Consider the following 18,377-nt stretch of genomic DNA (forward strand, 5'->3'; position numbering starts at 1 on the left):
TTACCATATCTCACCGAAGGCAACTTGTCAGACCAAAGTGATCTTAACAGACATTTCTGTTGATTTACTATTCGAACTTAAACACACAGACACACACATAATTGGAAAAACTTGTGTATGCTAATCGATAGGCGAACTGATTGATATGGCTTTTTAATTGCATTTACAATTTACAATTTAATTGACCTGAACTATCTTGCCGCAAAAGGCAGAGCCGAATTTGCAGTCGCGCAGAATCACTTAGCATAATTTGATGCCCTAACGAGGAAGCAAAACATTGTGAACCCATAAAATAAAATTAAATTCAATAAATTCGAACACACCAGTATTTTGCGTTGACAAAAGGCGACCGATAATTATACGAAGTGTTGTCTGGGGCTCATTAACTTGGCCAGCCAATAAAATCAAACTCGGCTGAAATCCAATTTGATGGGGACAACCACTTCGGTGTGGGGGCTTTCAAGTGTTTAATGAAAGAAATTAAAATACGCCAGCCTTCAGTTCATGCGTAAAGAGCTCAGCCGCCTCAGACTATATATCATGCTGGATCCAATTTCAATGTCACTCACGTAATCGCTCTGTGTAGTGCCACACTCCATTGTGGTTCAGTGTGTGTTATCACCAGGTGATTTGTTGAAGGAGGTCATGGATGTCCCACACAAATAGGCCTACAACTAGTGGCGTTCAAAATCAAGAGTTTACAGAGTTCCTGAGCAATTTAGTGCACTTTTAATTCATTTTTTCATCACCTTTAATGTATTGAAAACAAATGCTAATTGAGTCTTATAAACATCATTTTGATTTTTACCATATTGACAAAAATAAATGTAAATATGGTAAATAAAGTGTAAATTTAACATTCAGAATTCGGTAACAAATCAAGTCCGTCTGATGAATGGCATTAGCATTACTTAATTCATTAAATATTTCTAAGTTAAACAAATCATTAATAATTAGTTGATGAGGTATTCAGATGAATTACAAGCGAGATGTTGGGTCATTAAAATGAAAAACAGAAGCAAAATAAATTAGCTGGGCTTATTTATCGGGCATATGTCGGAATATTTAATTATGCTATTGGCGTTCAAAATATTATTTCAAGCCCACACCAACGTCATTAACTCAGTCGATTCTCAAATGTAATCTTAGTTTGGGAAAATATTTGCCTAGATGAATTGCAAAATCATGAGTCCGTCCAAATACCAATCATTGCTAATTTAGTGCTCTTGTGACTTAAGCAAATGTAGACCATAAAAGTAGTAGTTCCAACTAAGCGCACCATTTAGTCGATTGAATTTATTTATTTGTGTATCCCAAGCTTGGCAACATGTTTCAAGAATTTAATGCCGGAAACGGCCCTAGCAACATGTTGCCTGGGCCACATATGAAAATGAAAACTGGCTGGCAAAAACGAAAAAGCAAAAAGCGCTCAAAAACACGCCTGGAAATAGAAAACAAAGCGAAAAGCAGCCGAGTTGGAGTTCGGGCTCGGCTTTCCGAGTTCGGGCCTGGCTCGAAGCCGTCTGTCTGATTCGCAAACCAGCTGATGACCAGCGCAGGCCGACAAATCGGGAGACGGAGACTTTGTGCTGATGCTACCACATTCGCTGCTTTCAGTGTGGCCCGTGTCTTCAATGAGTTTTGTCATGCTTTAGCGCAGAAACAGCGGTTCGATATCGAGATACCCACAGCAGATAAACAGTACTATATCCTTCAGATACCAGCAGCGGCAAAGTATGTGCAGTGTCATCTGATGAATGCTAAATATAAACGTGTGTTGTGAAGTTCTGACCAAGTGCATGAAACAAAGTCCAAGAAACGTAAAAGTAAAAATAAACATAAAAGGATCGTTAAGATCAGCGACAGAAACAAAAGACTCAGGCAACGAACTTGCGTGTTGCAATGCAGACAATTTATAGCCTGCAGGCTGCGCAGCTGCTGTCGCAGGCGTGTTAAATTTATGCAAATAAATAAATCAATTCCACAAAGATAAATAAAATTGAAGGCGTTCCGCCGTTTTGCACGCACCAAACACTTTAAGGCATTTGTCAAAATAGCCAAAAAAACAAAAAAATACCACAAAAAACTGCGCAAAACCAATCTACAGAAATATCTGTTTCCCGAGCTGCCATAAATTAAAGCTCGCCCATGACTTTTCTCCCAAGCAAAACTCAATAAAATAAAGTAACATAAAAGGGAGGGAAATAGTTAAAAACGCTTATGGCCTCTTTAAATGCAGCAAGTTGGAAATGAGTTTTGAACAGGCCGCAAATTATTATTGTTATTATCACGGGCAACCAACTGACATTTGGTTTTGCTATATCTCCTTATACTTTTTGCGTTTAATATGCCGGAAATGTTTTCCCAGATTCCACAGCGGATAATTGTGGGTACTTGAAGTTGGGTGTTGCCAATGATTATAAAGCCTTGTTAATTTGCGCAAATTGGTTTTGAATTTTTCAAGACCAGCCATAGCATCTGCTCCAACTAGTTTGTCGGCTCTATAAAAGTTAAATGCTTAATTTATGCACATATCATGGTTCCTTAAATTGGCCGAGCAGATAACTAAGGTCGCCTGATCGGTGGGCTCATTACAGCTCGGAACGGGTTTTGGGCCTGCCAGAGATTCTACCGCTGAGCTGGTGACCTCCAGTGCCTTGACGCCTAAAATCTCGGAGTCCGTCTAAACATAGTCACGTTTCGACTGTTAGCCGTGACATGGGCCGGCGTTTTTTGGCCGGACAGTGCATACTGGCACGCCTTCTTCCTCGGATATTTACGATCGCAAATAGTTGGGACTTGGACGGCACTTAAAATGCGTGGCATGTGGCTCGTATTCGGCCAAACTTTGCGACACTTTGTGGCCAAAACGACTGAGAGCCGCCACCACGCCAAAGGCAATTGAAAATTAACCGTACCTAAGATTTTCAAGAAAATGGTAAATGGTCATTTGAATTGGTTCCAACGCTTACGCATGCACCACGAATCGTGCGCTACTCCCCCTCGGATTGAAACACATACCCTCTTATCAGGGCGGCCATGTGTGGAACGAATCTCGATCTCGATCTCCGCCAGAAAGCCAAATGTTGCCACGGACACTGGTAATTGAGACGCCAAAAGTCAGCGTCATCGCGGACACAATCACCGCCAAAAGTAACCGCTCACTAGGGTCCAACTAAGTAAGGCGATTGCGTAATGAGCGCGGCCCATTCCATTTGATATTTACCTTAAATCTGATTTGATATTGTCCCACACGGCATTCGATATGCCAGACTCGTCTACAATTACTATACACCCGGGTGTATATAGGCAACAGTCGACTGTCGTCAATGGAGGTGACTTCTGATTTCTGATTTCTGACTGAGGCTGACCAGTTGATCGCTTTAAATTAATAACAAATCTGCTTGTGGAGGACGGTCGAGCAACTTTCCGTGCTCAAAAGGTTATGCAAAAACTTCAAGTGCAACTCCAGTGATTGCAGTAAAAATCGATCGAATTGTTTTGTACATTATACAGTAAATGCAACACTATTTTGGTGTAGTGAAAACCTAAAGATATACCCTTCAGTAATTCAACTAATATATTTGCAGTTAAGCGACTTAGAAGTTTCGGGTTTCATTCGACCATACACAATCCACACAAAATGGTAAGTATTCTAATGCATTGTTAATTTTAATTGGATTTTCGCTCCGTAATTGGGTTTAAACATGTGTAGCTCGCCAATCGATCGACTCGTGTTGTGGGGGGTAATAAATGCAGGTATTTATGCATTTCTCGACTTCTGTGCTTGCTCTCACATAATTTTTGGAATAATTAAGCCGCGAGCACGATCGTCCAACGAAATTGACACACACTCCCAGCAACTGCATAAATTTCGCATCAAAGCATGAGCAATCCAATTCCAGGCATTCGTGTCATTGGACCTTACCTTATGAGGTGGGAAATATAAATACATTTAATTCAAATGCTCGGCTTATTTTTAAGAAGAAACAAGAGTTCAGCACGAGCATTCCTTAAGGATAAGTAAACAATGATGAATTATTTCGGTTTTTTGGAAAGATCGAAACTTCCTTCAAACTTTCTGAGAACATCTTATTAACTTGTAACAGCCTTTTGTTTAATATTAAACCATAATTCGCATAATCTTGGCTGCAGCGCCAAGGGCAAAGCACAAAAACCACTCTTTAAGCACACAGAAATTGCAGTTGACAAAGGCATTGACCCACAATTGGCCATGTGAGTGCGGTTGGATGTCGATTCGAGTGATTCTCATTCATTCCGTACGCATTGTTCTGTGGCAAGTTTGTTTTGGGACTCATGTTTGCACATTTATTAGCTGCGAGCTGATGTCTCACCGGAAATGAAAACGCTCTGCGCTGGTCAGAGTGAAATCAGCGTCATTAATTGTCAAAATACGTTGGGCAAAAACAATATTTGTGCAACATCATTTAAGTAATTAACGTGTTCGATTATTTTTAAAATTCTGTTTTTGGCGATTTGCCACAAGAGCCCGCAGCCGAGCATAATTATATTAATATGCAATTTGTTAATTTAAATGACTTCCTTAACCGAAGTGCAGATGGGTTCATCGCAGTTGCGCGATCTTGGAATTATAAATTAAATATTATAGTTACGATTTTCTTTCGACACTCGATCGGGCGGGCTGGCTATCAGTCAATCAGCTAGCATTTTGCATTGTGATTCAGATTGTGGGTTATGGAATTGACAAATCATAGAGTATCCATGCCCTAATGCTGATTTTATGCAGCATGCAAACAAAGCATAAATTATACAAATTATCGGCCGATTTCGGTTTGTTTACAAAACAATCAAATGCTACTTTGGCCACGCTCCGAAATCATTTTCAACGCTAACGGTAGCACATTGACCTCCTGAACACACAGCTAACCCATTGTCTTGACCAGTGGGCCATTGTTTTCACTGGAATTGATTTAACTCAGTTCGATTCGTTTCGTTTTATTTATTTTTCCATTTTCACAACATTCCTGGCTAAAAGTTCAAGACACTTAACCGCCTGACAGGCATTAACTTTTGGGCTCGTAACCGTTGATTAGGCGTCTTGACTTGCTGTTGCGTTGAGATTTATGATTAGCGCCCAGTTAGTCGGACTGAAAATCGAGAAAACTAAAAACAAGGAAAAAACGAGACGCATTAAGTGCCCTACTCAAAATGCAAGTTATTACGTCTCGAAGGTTTTTGTACGGTCTTTACCATTTTTCTTTGCGAAACCAAAACGCCCAAAATGCCAGAAATTCAATGAGTTCCTGCTATCGAGATGAAGTCAATCAGCTGGCCAGCGAAAAACCAGAAAAGCCGAACTGCCAAAAATGTGGAGCCCTCGAGCATTCCCTGGGACATATTTATGATGATGCAGATCTCTGACCCACAAAATCTGGCAGCCCCTTCGGAATGTCCAAAATGAATGACTTGGCTGAAACGTTTGGGGAGATCTCCCAATGATACCATTGTCCAAATTGGCTATACCTTTGGGTTGAGCGAACTTTAACATTCTCTGGTCCGATATGAAGTTATAAATGAACATACAAGTGCGCCAAACAAGATTGATGCGGCAAAAATATCATATTACCTTAACTTATGTTATTCCTCAAGAAAACTTTGAACAATGCGAAAAAGGTCCAACACAGAGAAAGTATTGCAACTGAAATATTATAACAAGAGCCTCTAAATGAATTTTCCAATTAAAAATCCAATTAAAGTTGTTATGACACGTTTGTGGATCATTGAAATATCTCCTTGAAAATCTTCGAATCCAGTTCAGAAGCCATGTTTATCCGAGTATCTAATGTATTGCGCAACTTTCGAGATTCAGCTTCTGTAAATGCTTCTCGAGTCACTTATCGAGTGTATTTGCGATCAAAGTACGAGCATTTAATTTGCCCATTTTTCGTGTTAATTAAAAATCGAACACGCCCCTTGCATGTTGGGTGAAATCACCGGCATCGGCGAATTCAGCATCTCAGTACTGAATGAGGAAAAAGGTCAAGTTTGCTGTGCTCCGTCAGCTTGTCTGGGAACAACATCCGATGGAGAACAATGCCTGTTGTGCAAATAGAATCCACCTACGCACCATGACCAGGCTTGAATTTGAAGAGAAAATCAAGAAATTTACTTATGAATAGAACTGAAATTTCATTAACCCCATGGTTTAAATCGTTTAAAATGCGCAATTTGGCGGCGTAATTGAAATCAACATGATTTCTACTTACTTATTAATGTTTTCTGATTAAATTTTCTGGCATTTTTTCTGTTTGGGCGGCTGATAGACTCCCACGTCTGGTTTGCTTATAAATTTTGGTTATGCGACTTGCAAATCATTTTTTGGCCATCGATTATTGTTTATTATTCTTTTGTTATGGATATGGACTTGACTTGGGCTGAACTTCTCTGAAATCTGATGTCTTGAATAGCATGGGAACAGTGTGGCAATTAATCAAAGTGCATAATCATATTGCTTTTCTTGCCGTCTATTTGTTTGCCTGGGAAAGTATGCAAATTAAGTGATTTCACTAATGCGAAATATTTGTTTTCAGCATGAATACATACACATCAGGAATACATGATTTTAGAAGGGAGAGAAAGCTTCGCAGATGTTCCCTTGTCCATCTTAAATCTGTCGATTCCTAACCGCTCCTAATATCAAATACCAAAAATCACTTAGCCTCTTCGCTTTGTAAACCGATACTAGACATTCTATATTTCGAAACCAGAAACACTTGGAGGAGCCTCAAAATCCGATCGATAATGCGTCTGGCAGGCACCTTCACCAAAACCAAGATAAATCGCTGCCAATCTCCCACCATAACTCAAGACACATCTGCCACCGAACAGACAGATCAAAAGGCTGGTGTGCCGATCTCCTAGCACAAGGTTATGGCGAAATATCGGCTGAGTAGAGCGAGCACAGGAAATAAATAATTTACTACCACATATTTGTATATTATACGGTTAATATTCAAATTCAAAGTACGAAATAACTTATTTATTAAAAGGGTATAATAAATTCTAACAAAAAGTGGCTTTAAATTCCACATATATGCAAATGTAATACCTCAAGTGGCACTTAAAGTAAAGAACTAAATCTTTTCTAATCAAAATAAAACAAAGATCCCTCAAAGGAAGACAAGCTAAGAATAGTAAACATTTTCTCGCTGTGCACACTTCAGACTGATGAGGAAGCTTGAGACGAATATTGTTTTCGGTACTTCACCTCTATTTGCCTCTTGCACACCCGGTACAATGTGAATGCTGTGTAGCAATGCACTGAAAACCGAATCTAATGGCAGGCCAACAAATAACAAAATAAGTCGAACAAATGCTTATAAGCTGGCAGAAACATACAAATGGAAACGAGTTTGCGAGCTTGTGACAAACGAGCACAGCCAAAAAGTAAAACGAAACTCTAACCACGAAATAATGATTTGGCGTCAAAGAGCCATGTTCAAATTTAACGCTACCTAGCCTCCTAAATGCGCTTTTGGGGGTTTCGGTGGGCTGCGGTTCGTTCTCCGATTTATCAAGGTCACTTTGGCTAATTGATGGATGGTTAGGCACTGCCATTGCACTGAACAAGCGACAATTTGCCGGGCCTTGAACCTCTGCTCTTCTCTTCCCTCCACTTCAACCCACTCCACTCCACCCCACTCATCCAATCCAATCCAATCCGATCTGATGAAGATGGATTTGTATCTGGAGGAACGACAAGTCGACAACTTCAACTAGAACTGAAACCGAAACTGAATCTCATTCCGAACCTGAATCGCAGGCTAGGCCCGTGCTTAATATGCAAATGAGAGCGCGTTGTAAAAAATGCTGGGGCTAATTACGTGACACGCTTCGCCTGTTCGACATCGGGCAGATGAAGTCATTCTTAAGCCCCCTATTTATGATTCTCGACTTGGAGTGAAGGTCACTTGGACGGTTGGCCACTTGAGCACTTGACCACTTGGCCACTTGGGCACTTGAGCACTTGGCCACCGTAGTTGGACCCAGTTCAGTGATCTGCCGGATGTCTTCTCTCGTTCTGCACCAGAAGCCATTAAGATGTAAATTTAATGATCACCTACGGCGCGATATCTTGCAGATTTATGGATGATATTTTCACGCCAACGGCGGGTGGATAACACCCACCTCGCCTCGATTGATAAAGTACTATCTGTGATCTCACCTGGCATTTCCAGCTTGTTGGGAATAATAGTAGTACTAAGTGCATCAAGCGGATGTTACTTACTCGCTGTGACTAAGCCAAGTTTATGCTTGGAAAACCCTACACGAGGAATAGCTATTGTGGGCATCAACTAGTCTAGCAAATGTTGTATTTCCAGTCATTTAATTATGGGGCTAGCAAGTCTTAAAGAAAAACAAGATCCCATAGACTAAACTCTTAAGAGAAAAGGATGTTACTTAGTGGAGGTGACTATGCAAAGTTTATGCTTCGGAAAACTCTACTGCAAAGCTATTAATCGAAGTTTGTATGGGCATAGGTATAAATTAGTAACGAGGAAGTAAAACGAAAAATTTTAAATGCCTTTTTTACAGTCCTAAACGTTTTCTTTGTTTCATTATGTAAAGCGCCTATTTCAATCCAACTCATGGGACAATCATTTTGTAATAAATTATCATCTTATTTCGTTAATCGACTTCCAATCGTGATCGCTTGATTACCTTCTCATGACCTTTTCAAAATCTGAATAACAGGCCCAAGAGCATAATTGATTGTGGGACTTGATAGCAGTGCCATAACTGGAGTAATCCGCTCAAGATCTCTTTTCTCTGAAGACAGTTTATTGTATGCCATCTATCGCCCTGTGAATCTTTTGAATTCACATTGATTGATGAATGATCTGTGTTTTCGCATCTCTCATTTGCTTTCATTAATCGGACTTCGGTAATTGTATCATTGACTTACTTTCATCACCCACTCTTGACACGATTTCCAAGCTTAGGGAATAACCATTTATCATTATTGTTTTCGGGGCTTTCGCCTCACGCCCGCATTGCAAAAAGTGCAATTCACAAATGGTAACTGGAAAACATAAGGCCCGTATTCATAATTAAGCTGCAGTGTTGCGGCCCGCACGAACCACTAAAACAGAGAGCCAGGCATATCTAACTACTCATGAGGGGTACCCCCATAAGCCAATATGAATTATTTCAATTAGGGCGTTTAAAAAATGATTATGGCATACTTATTATCGAATTACAATTCGAACGCTCCAAATGCAAGCGCCAAACTTTGTTTCGCCTTTTCGATAATGTTGTGTAATAAAAGAGATTTACAATAACTATAAGAAACCGAGATCTCGTCCGATTTATCCGCCGTAGCCGAACCACAATAAGCCACAATAATCCAAATCCACACTAAGCCACAGTCAGCTGGCTAAGGAGGCTTTTCTTTTATTTTGGCCATATTAAATTAAATCTAAGCTTGACCCAAAAAAACATAAGCACGAGCTGCCTTTTTTTTGGCTGCACAAATTTCGCAAAATATTTTGTCTAAGCACTTAATTTCAGAGTGGAACAAAGCGCGCGGCACCAAACAAAACTGCAGCCCAAGTCAGTATGATAATAAATGATTATTTTCGGTCTAAACTGCGTTAATCAATGATAATGATAATGCGGTGCAGTGCCGGCCGTGTGGAGCGCCGTTTACTTAGGCTTTATTGATTGTTTTTAATTAGTGAGCAGAACTGCTCATTACCATTGCCATTACGATTACCAGATCAAGATCGCTGCGGAGCGCAGAGGAGTGCCCGGCATTCCTAGACGGAGTTACGACCCAAGGGAGAGTCCCCATTACGGGGTTCATTCAACCGGCAGAGTTGCGAGCCATTAAGTGGCCAAGAATAAGACCGAGAACAGCCAGAAACAGTCTTAGCCTCAGTGGAGTGCCAACCAGCATCTGCGATCCACTCAAGTTCAGGGTCAGCGCTATTTTGTCTGTCGGAAGTGACACTGCCGGCAGGGCGCCCATTGTTACACAAATCCGAGTTTATGGCTTCTCATGCCGCCTAATAACAGGTCTTGTCAAACTGGAGTCATTAAAAGGTTTTCAAAACGGAGCAAAACGTGTTGAGATCTGGCTGAGTCGGAATAGTTGTCCGCGCCGCTTTGATTTCTGGCTCGGAATAATGCCTTTGAACACCATGATGGGGCACACTCCGAATAAAACGACCAAATGAGACGAAAATGTCGACGCGAGATGCACGTTTTATAAGGATAAGCAGTGCCCTCCCTATTGGTTCAGACTTAGTGTGAGCTAATGTTTCGTTTCTTAAGTATTAGCATAAAAGGGAATCACAGCGCATCCAAGTCAGGAGATACACCTCAAAATCAGTCTGCATTGGAAAGTGTTTGGCCGTAGCTATCCTACATCTCTTATATAAACAAGATACCCGTAATTTGCTTTCCGGACTCGTTTCGGTCTCACCTTATTTTTATGACAACCTCCACCATTGATTTGGGATAGCAGGCAAAAACTTGGCATGTACGGTGCAGCTATCGTTAATGCTGGCCTTGATTTCTGCGTGTTTTTATGATTGCACAAATGCGATGACAGCGTCGATCGGCGGACAGGTATTGCAGCAACCGGCGGCTCATGCCAATATGCATTGTGCATAGCAAATAAGAGCTCAATGCAAAATTGTCAATCAATTAGCCAAAACGGGGCATAGCCGAGCCCGCCGACAGCTTAACCGCCGCCTCTTCGGGGCAAGTGTTGTACATAATTGCTGGAATTAGCCACCTCACGATCCTCCATTGGGGTTATGTTGTTGTCAAACGTGCAATTTATGGACCAGCGAATGCAGCCGAAGAATTGCACCATAGGTCGATCAGTCACTTTGATATTATGACATCTCGCGGCTTATTGACCTAAAATTAAAATAATCAATTAGCAATTTCTCGAAAAGGTTAATAATACACACATCAGAAATTCTGGCTTCAAATAGTGCATTTTAAGACATTCAAAATTGTATGCACCCATTTACTAAGAACTACGGCCATTTAGTTTCGGCAGTGTACTTTTTCAATTAGCTCACAATTAATCAATTGCATTGTCAATCATGGGAAAAACTAAAAAAACGAAATAGATCGATTTGTAGCAGCCACAAGAATCCCAGCCCCTCAAATTGGTCAATAAAAGCGAACTCCGCGTTGTCCTAAGCCGAGCCATATGGTATCCATACATCAGCGTTATCGAATCCATTTTTGGCGTTTACTGTGCTGACAAATTTGTAGCCAGATGCCTATCCTCCCAGCCGGGCCATAACTCCATGCCGTGAGGTAACTAATGACCATACTTGGCCTCAAAGGTTTAGCCCCGTATTATATTGCCGGATTGGGGTTGGGGTTGGAGTTGGAGTTGGGTGCGTTTGGCGGCTGTCTTGAGCTGGAGCACACACTTCCTCGAGGCTCATTAGTTAAGCAAACACTCGGCAATCAATGCGAAAGGCTGGGGGGAACACAGATCTAACCATAAATAATGTCGCATTCTGCAGCGTTGTCCATTGTAATCGATTTGAGAATCGCATAAGAAGTGTCAAGCAACAGAGGCAATAGTACAAAAAAAACTTGAACTGAATGTAATTAATCAACAATAAATCTATTATTTGAACGGGTAATTCAATTAACCCAACAAACAGTCGTCATACATATTAATGGGTATTTGCGATTCATAGACCAAACATCTGAGCAAAGTGCAAGGCAATCAGCAAACAATAAAGTAAGTAATTTCTTTGAATATTCGATCACCTTTTTTGTCAAACAAAACCTCAAGCACCTGCAGCAATTTAACACTTGACATTGTTTTATTAACAAGAGAAGTGGCGGCGAGGGGCCTTTTTTTATGTAATTATTGTTATTACATTCGAGTTATACACACTCGATTTCGATTTGAGTTCAAGTGCGAACTGTTTGTTTGCCTCAAATTGAAATTGATTTGGCTGAGTCTGTGTCCAATTTGCCATGCGACTAAATAAAGCGATTTTAATTGATCATCGATACGAGGTTGCGTCGATGATAAGGCGAAGCAGGTTTTATGACATTTGTTTTGAGTCCCGAATCGGTTAATCTCGATCTGGTCGGTTCTAACTGATATCAGCCGCGATATCGTGTACCAATTTGCCAAACACAACAATGCACAGCACTTTCTGGCGAGGATTCCCACACTCATCCGAACCCAAACTCGTTTTTCAGCTCACTCCTTGCCTGCTGCTAGTCGCCACAGTCGCCAGTCTCAGCCTCCAGGCGCAGGCCATCCGGGTGGACTGGGGCACCAACACAGGACCGATAGCACCACCTCCGCCGCGCACCACTCCGCAGCCGCCAAGGAAGCCATACCGGGATCCAGCGCCCGTCTGGGAGGACCAGAGCGATGACGTACCCAACCCCAATCCCTATGTGTAAGTGCAAACGGGTTTCGCAGAGATCAATAACCAGTAAAACTAGCTGCAAGGGTCAATCTGCCATTTGTATAAATTGTTTATATAAATAAATTGAATTCCTGGTATTTTCGGATTTTCGCCTTCGGCCAGATGTAGAGAAAATGAATTGGCATCGGTGGTATTATATTACACTTGAATATTTATAAGACCATCATACAATGTAATCTTGCATTATTAATAGATTTGTGAAATACATAACAAGCTATAATATTGTTGCTTTTGACATTGAATGAAACAAAATAATTATATAAAACGGTTATTGCTAAAATGATAATAATATCGTCAACAAATTCGGTACTGATATTATATCTAAAATCAAACGTTCGTTCTTTAACCGCAGCTACGTATTGCCACCGCCTTCGAGACCAAGGACCTGGGCGATTCCCGCCGGACCCTATGCCCCGCCCAACTACAACAACCTGCCGCCCAAGGGCAACAACTACGGCCAGCTGGCCAGCAACGCCTACAGCGGAGGAGTGACCTCCGTGCCGGGACTGGCCGCCCAGTATGTGCCCGGAGTGGGCATCAAGTATACGGCGATCGTGCCCGACAAGCTGCAGGGCAAATACAACGCGAAGACCAAGAAGTACAAGGCCTACGAGAAGGCCAAATACGCGTACCCCTGGAACTATGTAAGGCAATACGACAGTCGCAAGCGATATCTGCGCTATTGAGCCGCCGATACCTGATATGCATTTAGAACTACCTATATATAATTTGTACAAGAGATTAAAGCCAGACACCTCAGACACGAACCCCGCTTTTGACACTGTAGATTGCAATGCCTTTCAGCCCGATCAAGTCAAACACCCCCGCATCGCAAACATGCCGCTCACTATCCCTTTCACAATCATCTTGCCCCATCCACATCCACATCCACATTCATGTCCATGTCATAATCGCATGCATCATCTCGTTGCAGTTGCAGCAGTTGCCGGTGGAGGAGAACGCCTTGGAATGGCAGGCGGAGCTCGAGAAGCGGCTCGACGAGGAGCAGGCTCAGTCGCGGTCCCAGGCTCTCAGTTCCTCCACTACAAGCACCACTTCCAGCACCTCAACAGCCACCAGCACTAGCACCACCAACACCACACCGGCACCACTTCCATCCGCAGACAGCACCACAATTGCCGCATCGACGACAACATCTACAAGCACGCAGCAGCCCACAACAATTGCCAATTACAAGCTGGCACACGAGAAGAGCGCCCAGCTGAAGAAACATAGCAAGCAGAAGAAGCTCCTCCAACTGCACATGGAGCAGGAGAAGAAGGCGCTGAAGAAGCTGCAGCAGGAGCAAAACTCGTTGCAGACCAGTTGAGCGGGTGCGATGGACGGGCAGCTGCTGAAAAACAAGCAAACATTTAAGCGAACATTACCTTTAAGACTTGCCCACAATGTTGTAAATAACTATTAATAAAATTAAACATCCCATAATAAAACGTAATCGAAATTAAGGAGCTTGGAACTTCAGATGGGCGGCTATGTTGGACATAGGAATTGAAATTAACCATTTTACGAAAAAACTAAAAGCTTAGGCAACGAAACTGTGAAGACTAATAAAAGTAATTACTGGCGGGAAAAAACGGAACATAAAAGTAAATTAGGCCACGAGATCGAAATTAAATATTGGGTAACTAGCTTGAGATGGACAATCCGAAGACTAATTGGAATTAATGAATTAGCAAACATCTCTAAACATTCCTTTTAAGCTTATATAAAAATTAGTTTATTCATAAATTAAAAGACTTAGGCGACGAACTTGACACTAATAAAACTATTTGGTAACTCAAACATCGGTAAATAAAACTCTAAGTGAGAGTTAGTTAAACAAACTTAATTATGCAACACCACAAACGAATGACATAGGCGACGAACTTGACAGATGCATAAGAGATAACTTGGGGAAATGTAGCTGCGCAAGATGAGAGGTGAAAATTTAAGGGGAGACGTTTGAAAGGGAAATCCCGCTTACCCGAGGAGGATGGCGCCTAAATGGCCTTTTAATTGCTCCCAGGGGTCAGCAAAAGGGCAAGCCGAACAAGGTGAGCTGTCAAACGGATTAACGGACCCACCACTGATTGGCGCTTTCTTGAACGACTTTTTGTAGCCGCAGGCACTCAAAACTGGGCTCAAAAAGCAGTGCCAACAAAACATACGGCAATTAGCCGTTGCAATTAGCGGTGTCGTGGAACAGCAGCGGCTTCTGGGCCATCATTTAAGCTGATCAGTGATCACAGAGCGGCGTCTTAAGACCCTGACCACGGGACGTCAGCGGCAGCAATGGAAACAATATAATTAGCTCGCAATGCTAACAAAAATACAATCATTCTTCTGCTGCAGCCAAAAATTTGTGATTTATGCCTGGCTCCCTGTATAGGTGTCGTTAACCCAGTTTCGGTTGTCGACGGGTTTAGTCAACCAAATACGAGTATAGAGACGGTTAATTTATTATAATTAAGCATGAATTTCATATTTGACTGCTTGAAAAGTGAGCTAACATCGGTAGTAGCTGATACGCTAAGTGTTTAATTTAATACCGTTTTTTTCGTTGGTTCAAACAATTACTTAAGCTAAAAGACCCAAGATTGGGTTGTAGATAATGGAGATGCTAAGGGTAGCCATAAATTTCTTTGAACAAAAGCAGCTCAAAGATAGCAACCAGAATTCGTTTGCCTCTAGTTGTTTGCTTGTCGCCGAAAACAAAAAGGAAATAATTTTATTCATTCATTCCGCTTGGCTTGAAATATAACCCCAAAATATTTACATTTTAACTTTAATAAAATTGTTCGCTTACATTTTATGGCCCACTCCCGAAATCAATTTAAATTTCATATAAGAAATTCACTTAACAAGTCAGCGCAGTCATTGAAAGACAATTAAACATTTTGCAATTTACGGCTGCGTAAGACAAGACAAATAATCCGCTTGCCACTTGTTACTTTACGGGCCGGTTTCACGCCGCTGAACACCTTAAATCACAAATGCCACAGGCTCGGCAATTGTCAGAGCCCGGATCGGTTGCCTGCTCCGGAATTCCAGCGCCTGGTGCACCCGACTGTTCCCGGTGCGCTGCTCAATCACGGCCTTGAATCCCCGGTTGGCTCCCCGCACCTCGTAGTGCACACTGCGAACATGTCCACTGGGCTCCAGGTGGGCATACGACCCGGAGACGTAGTCCCCATGACGCTGCTCTCGGTGCAGGATGTGCACCTGACTGGCCACGTCGGAGATGTGGTACTGATGCGAGTAGTGGAGCTGGAAGCAGGACAGTAAAATTAATATTCGCCCATTTGTGTCTCTTAAAAGTTGTAATGTAGAAAATAATGTTTGCGATGCTAATTAGGATATTGAACAGGTCTAATAAATAATAATAAATAAATAAAGCGGTTGTATGTGCAAATAACACAAGTAAACTGAAAAGGTGCAACTAAGTGGTAGATGGCTAAGAATCTTATTTTAAGTTTAGCCAATAAATAAAAACAGGTAGAAAAATAGTATCTGGTATTTAAATTACTATATTAATTTATCATCATAAAGATTTTATTAAGCGCAATTCGCGTCGTTGTGAAACAGATGCCAGACTCACCCTTTCCTCGTCATGATTTTTGCCGTAATCGCTGTAAAACTCGATATGCTCAGCCGGACCACGCTGCGTATGCGCAATCTGCAGCAGCCAGAGGATCACGAAGCCGAATCCCCATCCATATGCCATGCTGACCGGACACGTGGGCATGAGCTGCTGCCGAAATTAATTTGATTAGAAACATAACGAAGTGGCCGAGAAGAGTGGGCGCCCAGTGCTGACCGGAGATTGGCCCCGGAGGAGTGGTCGGGGTGAAAATCATTTTCACTTTGCTGTTACGGCAGCAGTTGAAAGCTCGGAGCAGCCACTTCCTAGCGGCTGGAGCGATGCTGATTACATAGTCACGTTGCTAACTACATCTTCACGGTGCACAGCAGCCAGAAACGCTGGTGTGGATTGGCCGGTGGACTGGTGGTGCATGCCACAAGTTGGGCAATCAAAGCGAATCAAAGACCAGCATCTTTCACACTTCGTTAGGGGCCAGAGACTTAGTCAAGGCAATTTAGTGTCAAAAAGCGAGCAGTCGATAAAGACAAAAGCCCCGAACCCACGGCAATATGCACATTATGGATCTCGGCGATCTCCGACAGTTGGCTAACATGCCCTAACGTGACTGGCCGCCCGATTGGATTGCTCTGACCCAGAGCAGGCACCTGGACCCTTTTTGTGCCCCAACACCCCGATCCATGGGCTTGGCTATGTCTTCGAGGAGATTGCCGTTTATGAGCCGCGAGTGGCAACTTTCTTTCTCTTGCATCATGATGGTTAGCTATTTTTACTTTTCGGCTGTTTGAGGCACGTTTCGTTGGCAATGCAAAGATTTGAACAGCAGGTGACGCCATCGCCATCGCCTCTGCCCAGTTTTGTTCCTGGTCTTCCCACTCGGATGCTCAGTTCATACAAACCAATGCCCTTTTGATTGGTTACAGCTGTAATTGCCCCGAGGTCTTTGTGAAAGGCTGCCAAGCCAAAGCCGCCAATCACCGGCAAAAAATTGTATCCAAAAGTACCAAGAAGAATGTCTTCAGTAAAAGTACAAAATTGATTGAGAACGAAATTTGAAAACATAAAACAGCAGTCATGAATAATGCCTATTATTCAATGCAAGTCTTGTAATGTAGGTCTTTTTTAAGATTTACACTGTATCACTTTACTAAATATTGAGTATAAATATCAGCCCCTTTTGTAATGATTAGCCTTCTTTAATATTTCTTTAAATCTTTTCTGTGCAGTCTCCGATTCTCCGCTGGTAATAAAGAAATTGTCTAATTAGGCCGCTGCTCCAACTTTTGATTGGCCATGGGCTGCAGTACGCATACGCCCCGTTGGATTGCGCAATCGCAGCTAACTAGATTGATCCGGCTGGATGGTGGGATGCTGGATTCCTCTGGGCCACGAATCTTGGCGCCCAAACTGGATCCGTTCAAACTGTCGTTAATTGCGGGGTCGGCTGGGTGGCTGACTTCCATAATTCACAGAATCGAACCGATAATCTACGGTGAGTTAGGGCACGTTTTGCAGGCCCATCTCCGCCTTGGAAATGCCAAATGCACTGGAGAAAATTCCAGATGACTGGTCGAAGGAAATAAACAGGCTGGACCAGGACAACTTGTTTCTTTTGACTTGCTAATTGCAATGTAATAAAATGAAAACGAAATGGCGAAAGAGAAATATCGGACGACAAAGCATTTTCGTTTCCATTTCTTTAATGGAACAGCCTCCTTAACACACGCGCTCCATTAGGCCAAGCAAACATGCGGCGAATGTTTATTCATATCTGGACCGACTGGGGTTCGGGACGGGCCCGGTCCAATTCCAGATCGAGCGACACATCCACGGGTCCAGATCCAGATGGGGATCCAGATCCAGACACACAGCCACACAGCCACAGACACAGATACAGATACAGATACAGATAGCCGCACTCGGTCAGTCAGTTGGTTTGTCAGTCGGTCGGAAGCCAAGCCGTGCCAAGTTGATGCGAAAAAATAAAAACACTTACGTTTTCTATTGATTTGTGGCCAGATTTCTTGTTTTCCTTGCTTTGTTTACATAATGAACTGCCACCGAGTGGACCCCTGGACCCTTGGACCCCATTGAGCTCCCCTCTCCTGACCATTTCCAGCTCCAGCATCAGTTATGCGGGTGCCAGTCGCACATAACATTGCTCAACGCTATCCGCCGACACTCGAGATCGGAGGCTATATCTGTGTCCCCACTCGTCGTGCCCAGATATATAACCTTAGTCAATGCTGTTTGTTGCTATCTTTATAGCAATCATAGCCAATGTCGTCGCCAATGCTGCGCTGAGC

At 42.5% G+C, this 18,377-nt stretch overlaps 2 protein-coding genes across 2 annotated transcripts; one reads left to right on the top strand and one right to left on the bottom strand.

Annotated features, from left to right (window-relative positions):
* The first annotated feature begins 1,519 nt into the window (after window positions 1–1,519).
* Window positions 1,520–13,936, top strand: LOC6545949 (transcription elongation regulator 1). The gene is made up of 5 exons (XM_015158151.2): window positions 1,520–1,734; window positions 3,591–3,646; window positions 12,235–12,440; window positions 12,823–13,114; window positions 13,405–13,936. The coding sequence occupies exons 2-5, from the start codon at window positions 3,644–3,646 to the stop codon at window positions 13,798–13,800; spliced, it is 897 nt and encodes a 298-aa protein (XP_015013637.1). The 5' UTR covers window positions 1,520–1,734; window positions 3,591–3,643; the 3' UTR covers window positions 13,801–13,936.
* Window positions 13,937–15,161: 1,225 nt separating this feature from the next.
* Window positions 15,162–16,215, bottom strand: LOC6546025 (cuticle protein 7). Its single transcript, XM_001971174.3, has 2 exons — window positions 16,069–16,215; window positions 15,162–15,737 (listed from the first exon to the last, which is right to left on the bottom strand). The coding sequence occupies exons 1-2, from the start codon at window positions 16,213–16,215 to the stop codon at window positions 15,453–15,455; spliced, it is 432 nt and encodes a 143-aa protein (XP_001971210.2). The 3' UTR covers window positions 15,162–15,452.
* Between the last annotated feature and the right edge of the window lie 2,162 nt (window positions 16,216–18,377).

The sequence above is a fragment of the Drosophila erecta genome, unplaced genomic scaffold (assembly GCF_003286155.1).
Source record: "Drosophila erecta strain 14021-0224.00,06,07 unplaced genomic scaffold, DereRS2 tig00000021-arrow-pilon, whole genome shotgun sequence".
Classification (NCBI taxonomy): Eukaryota; Metazoa; Arthropoda; class Insecta; order Diptera; family Drosophilidae; genus Drosophila; species Drosophila erecta.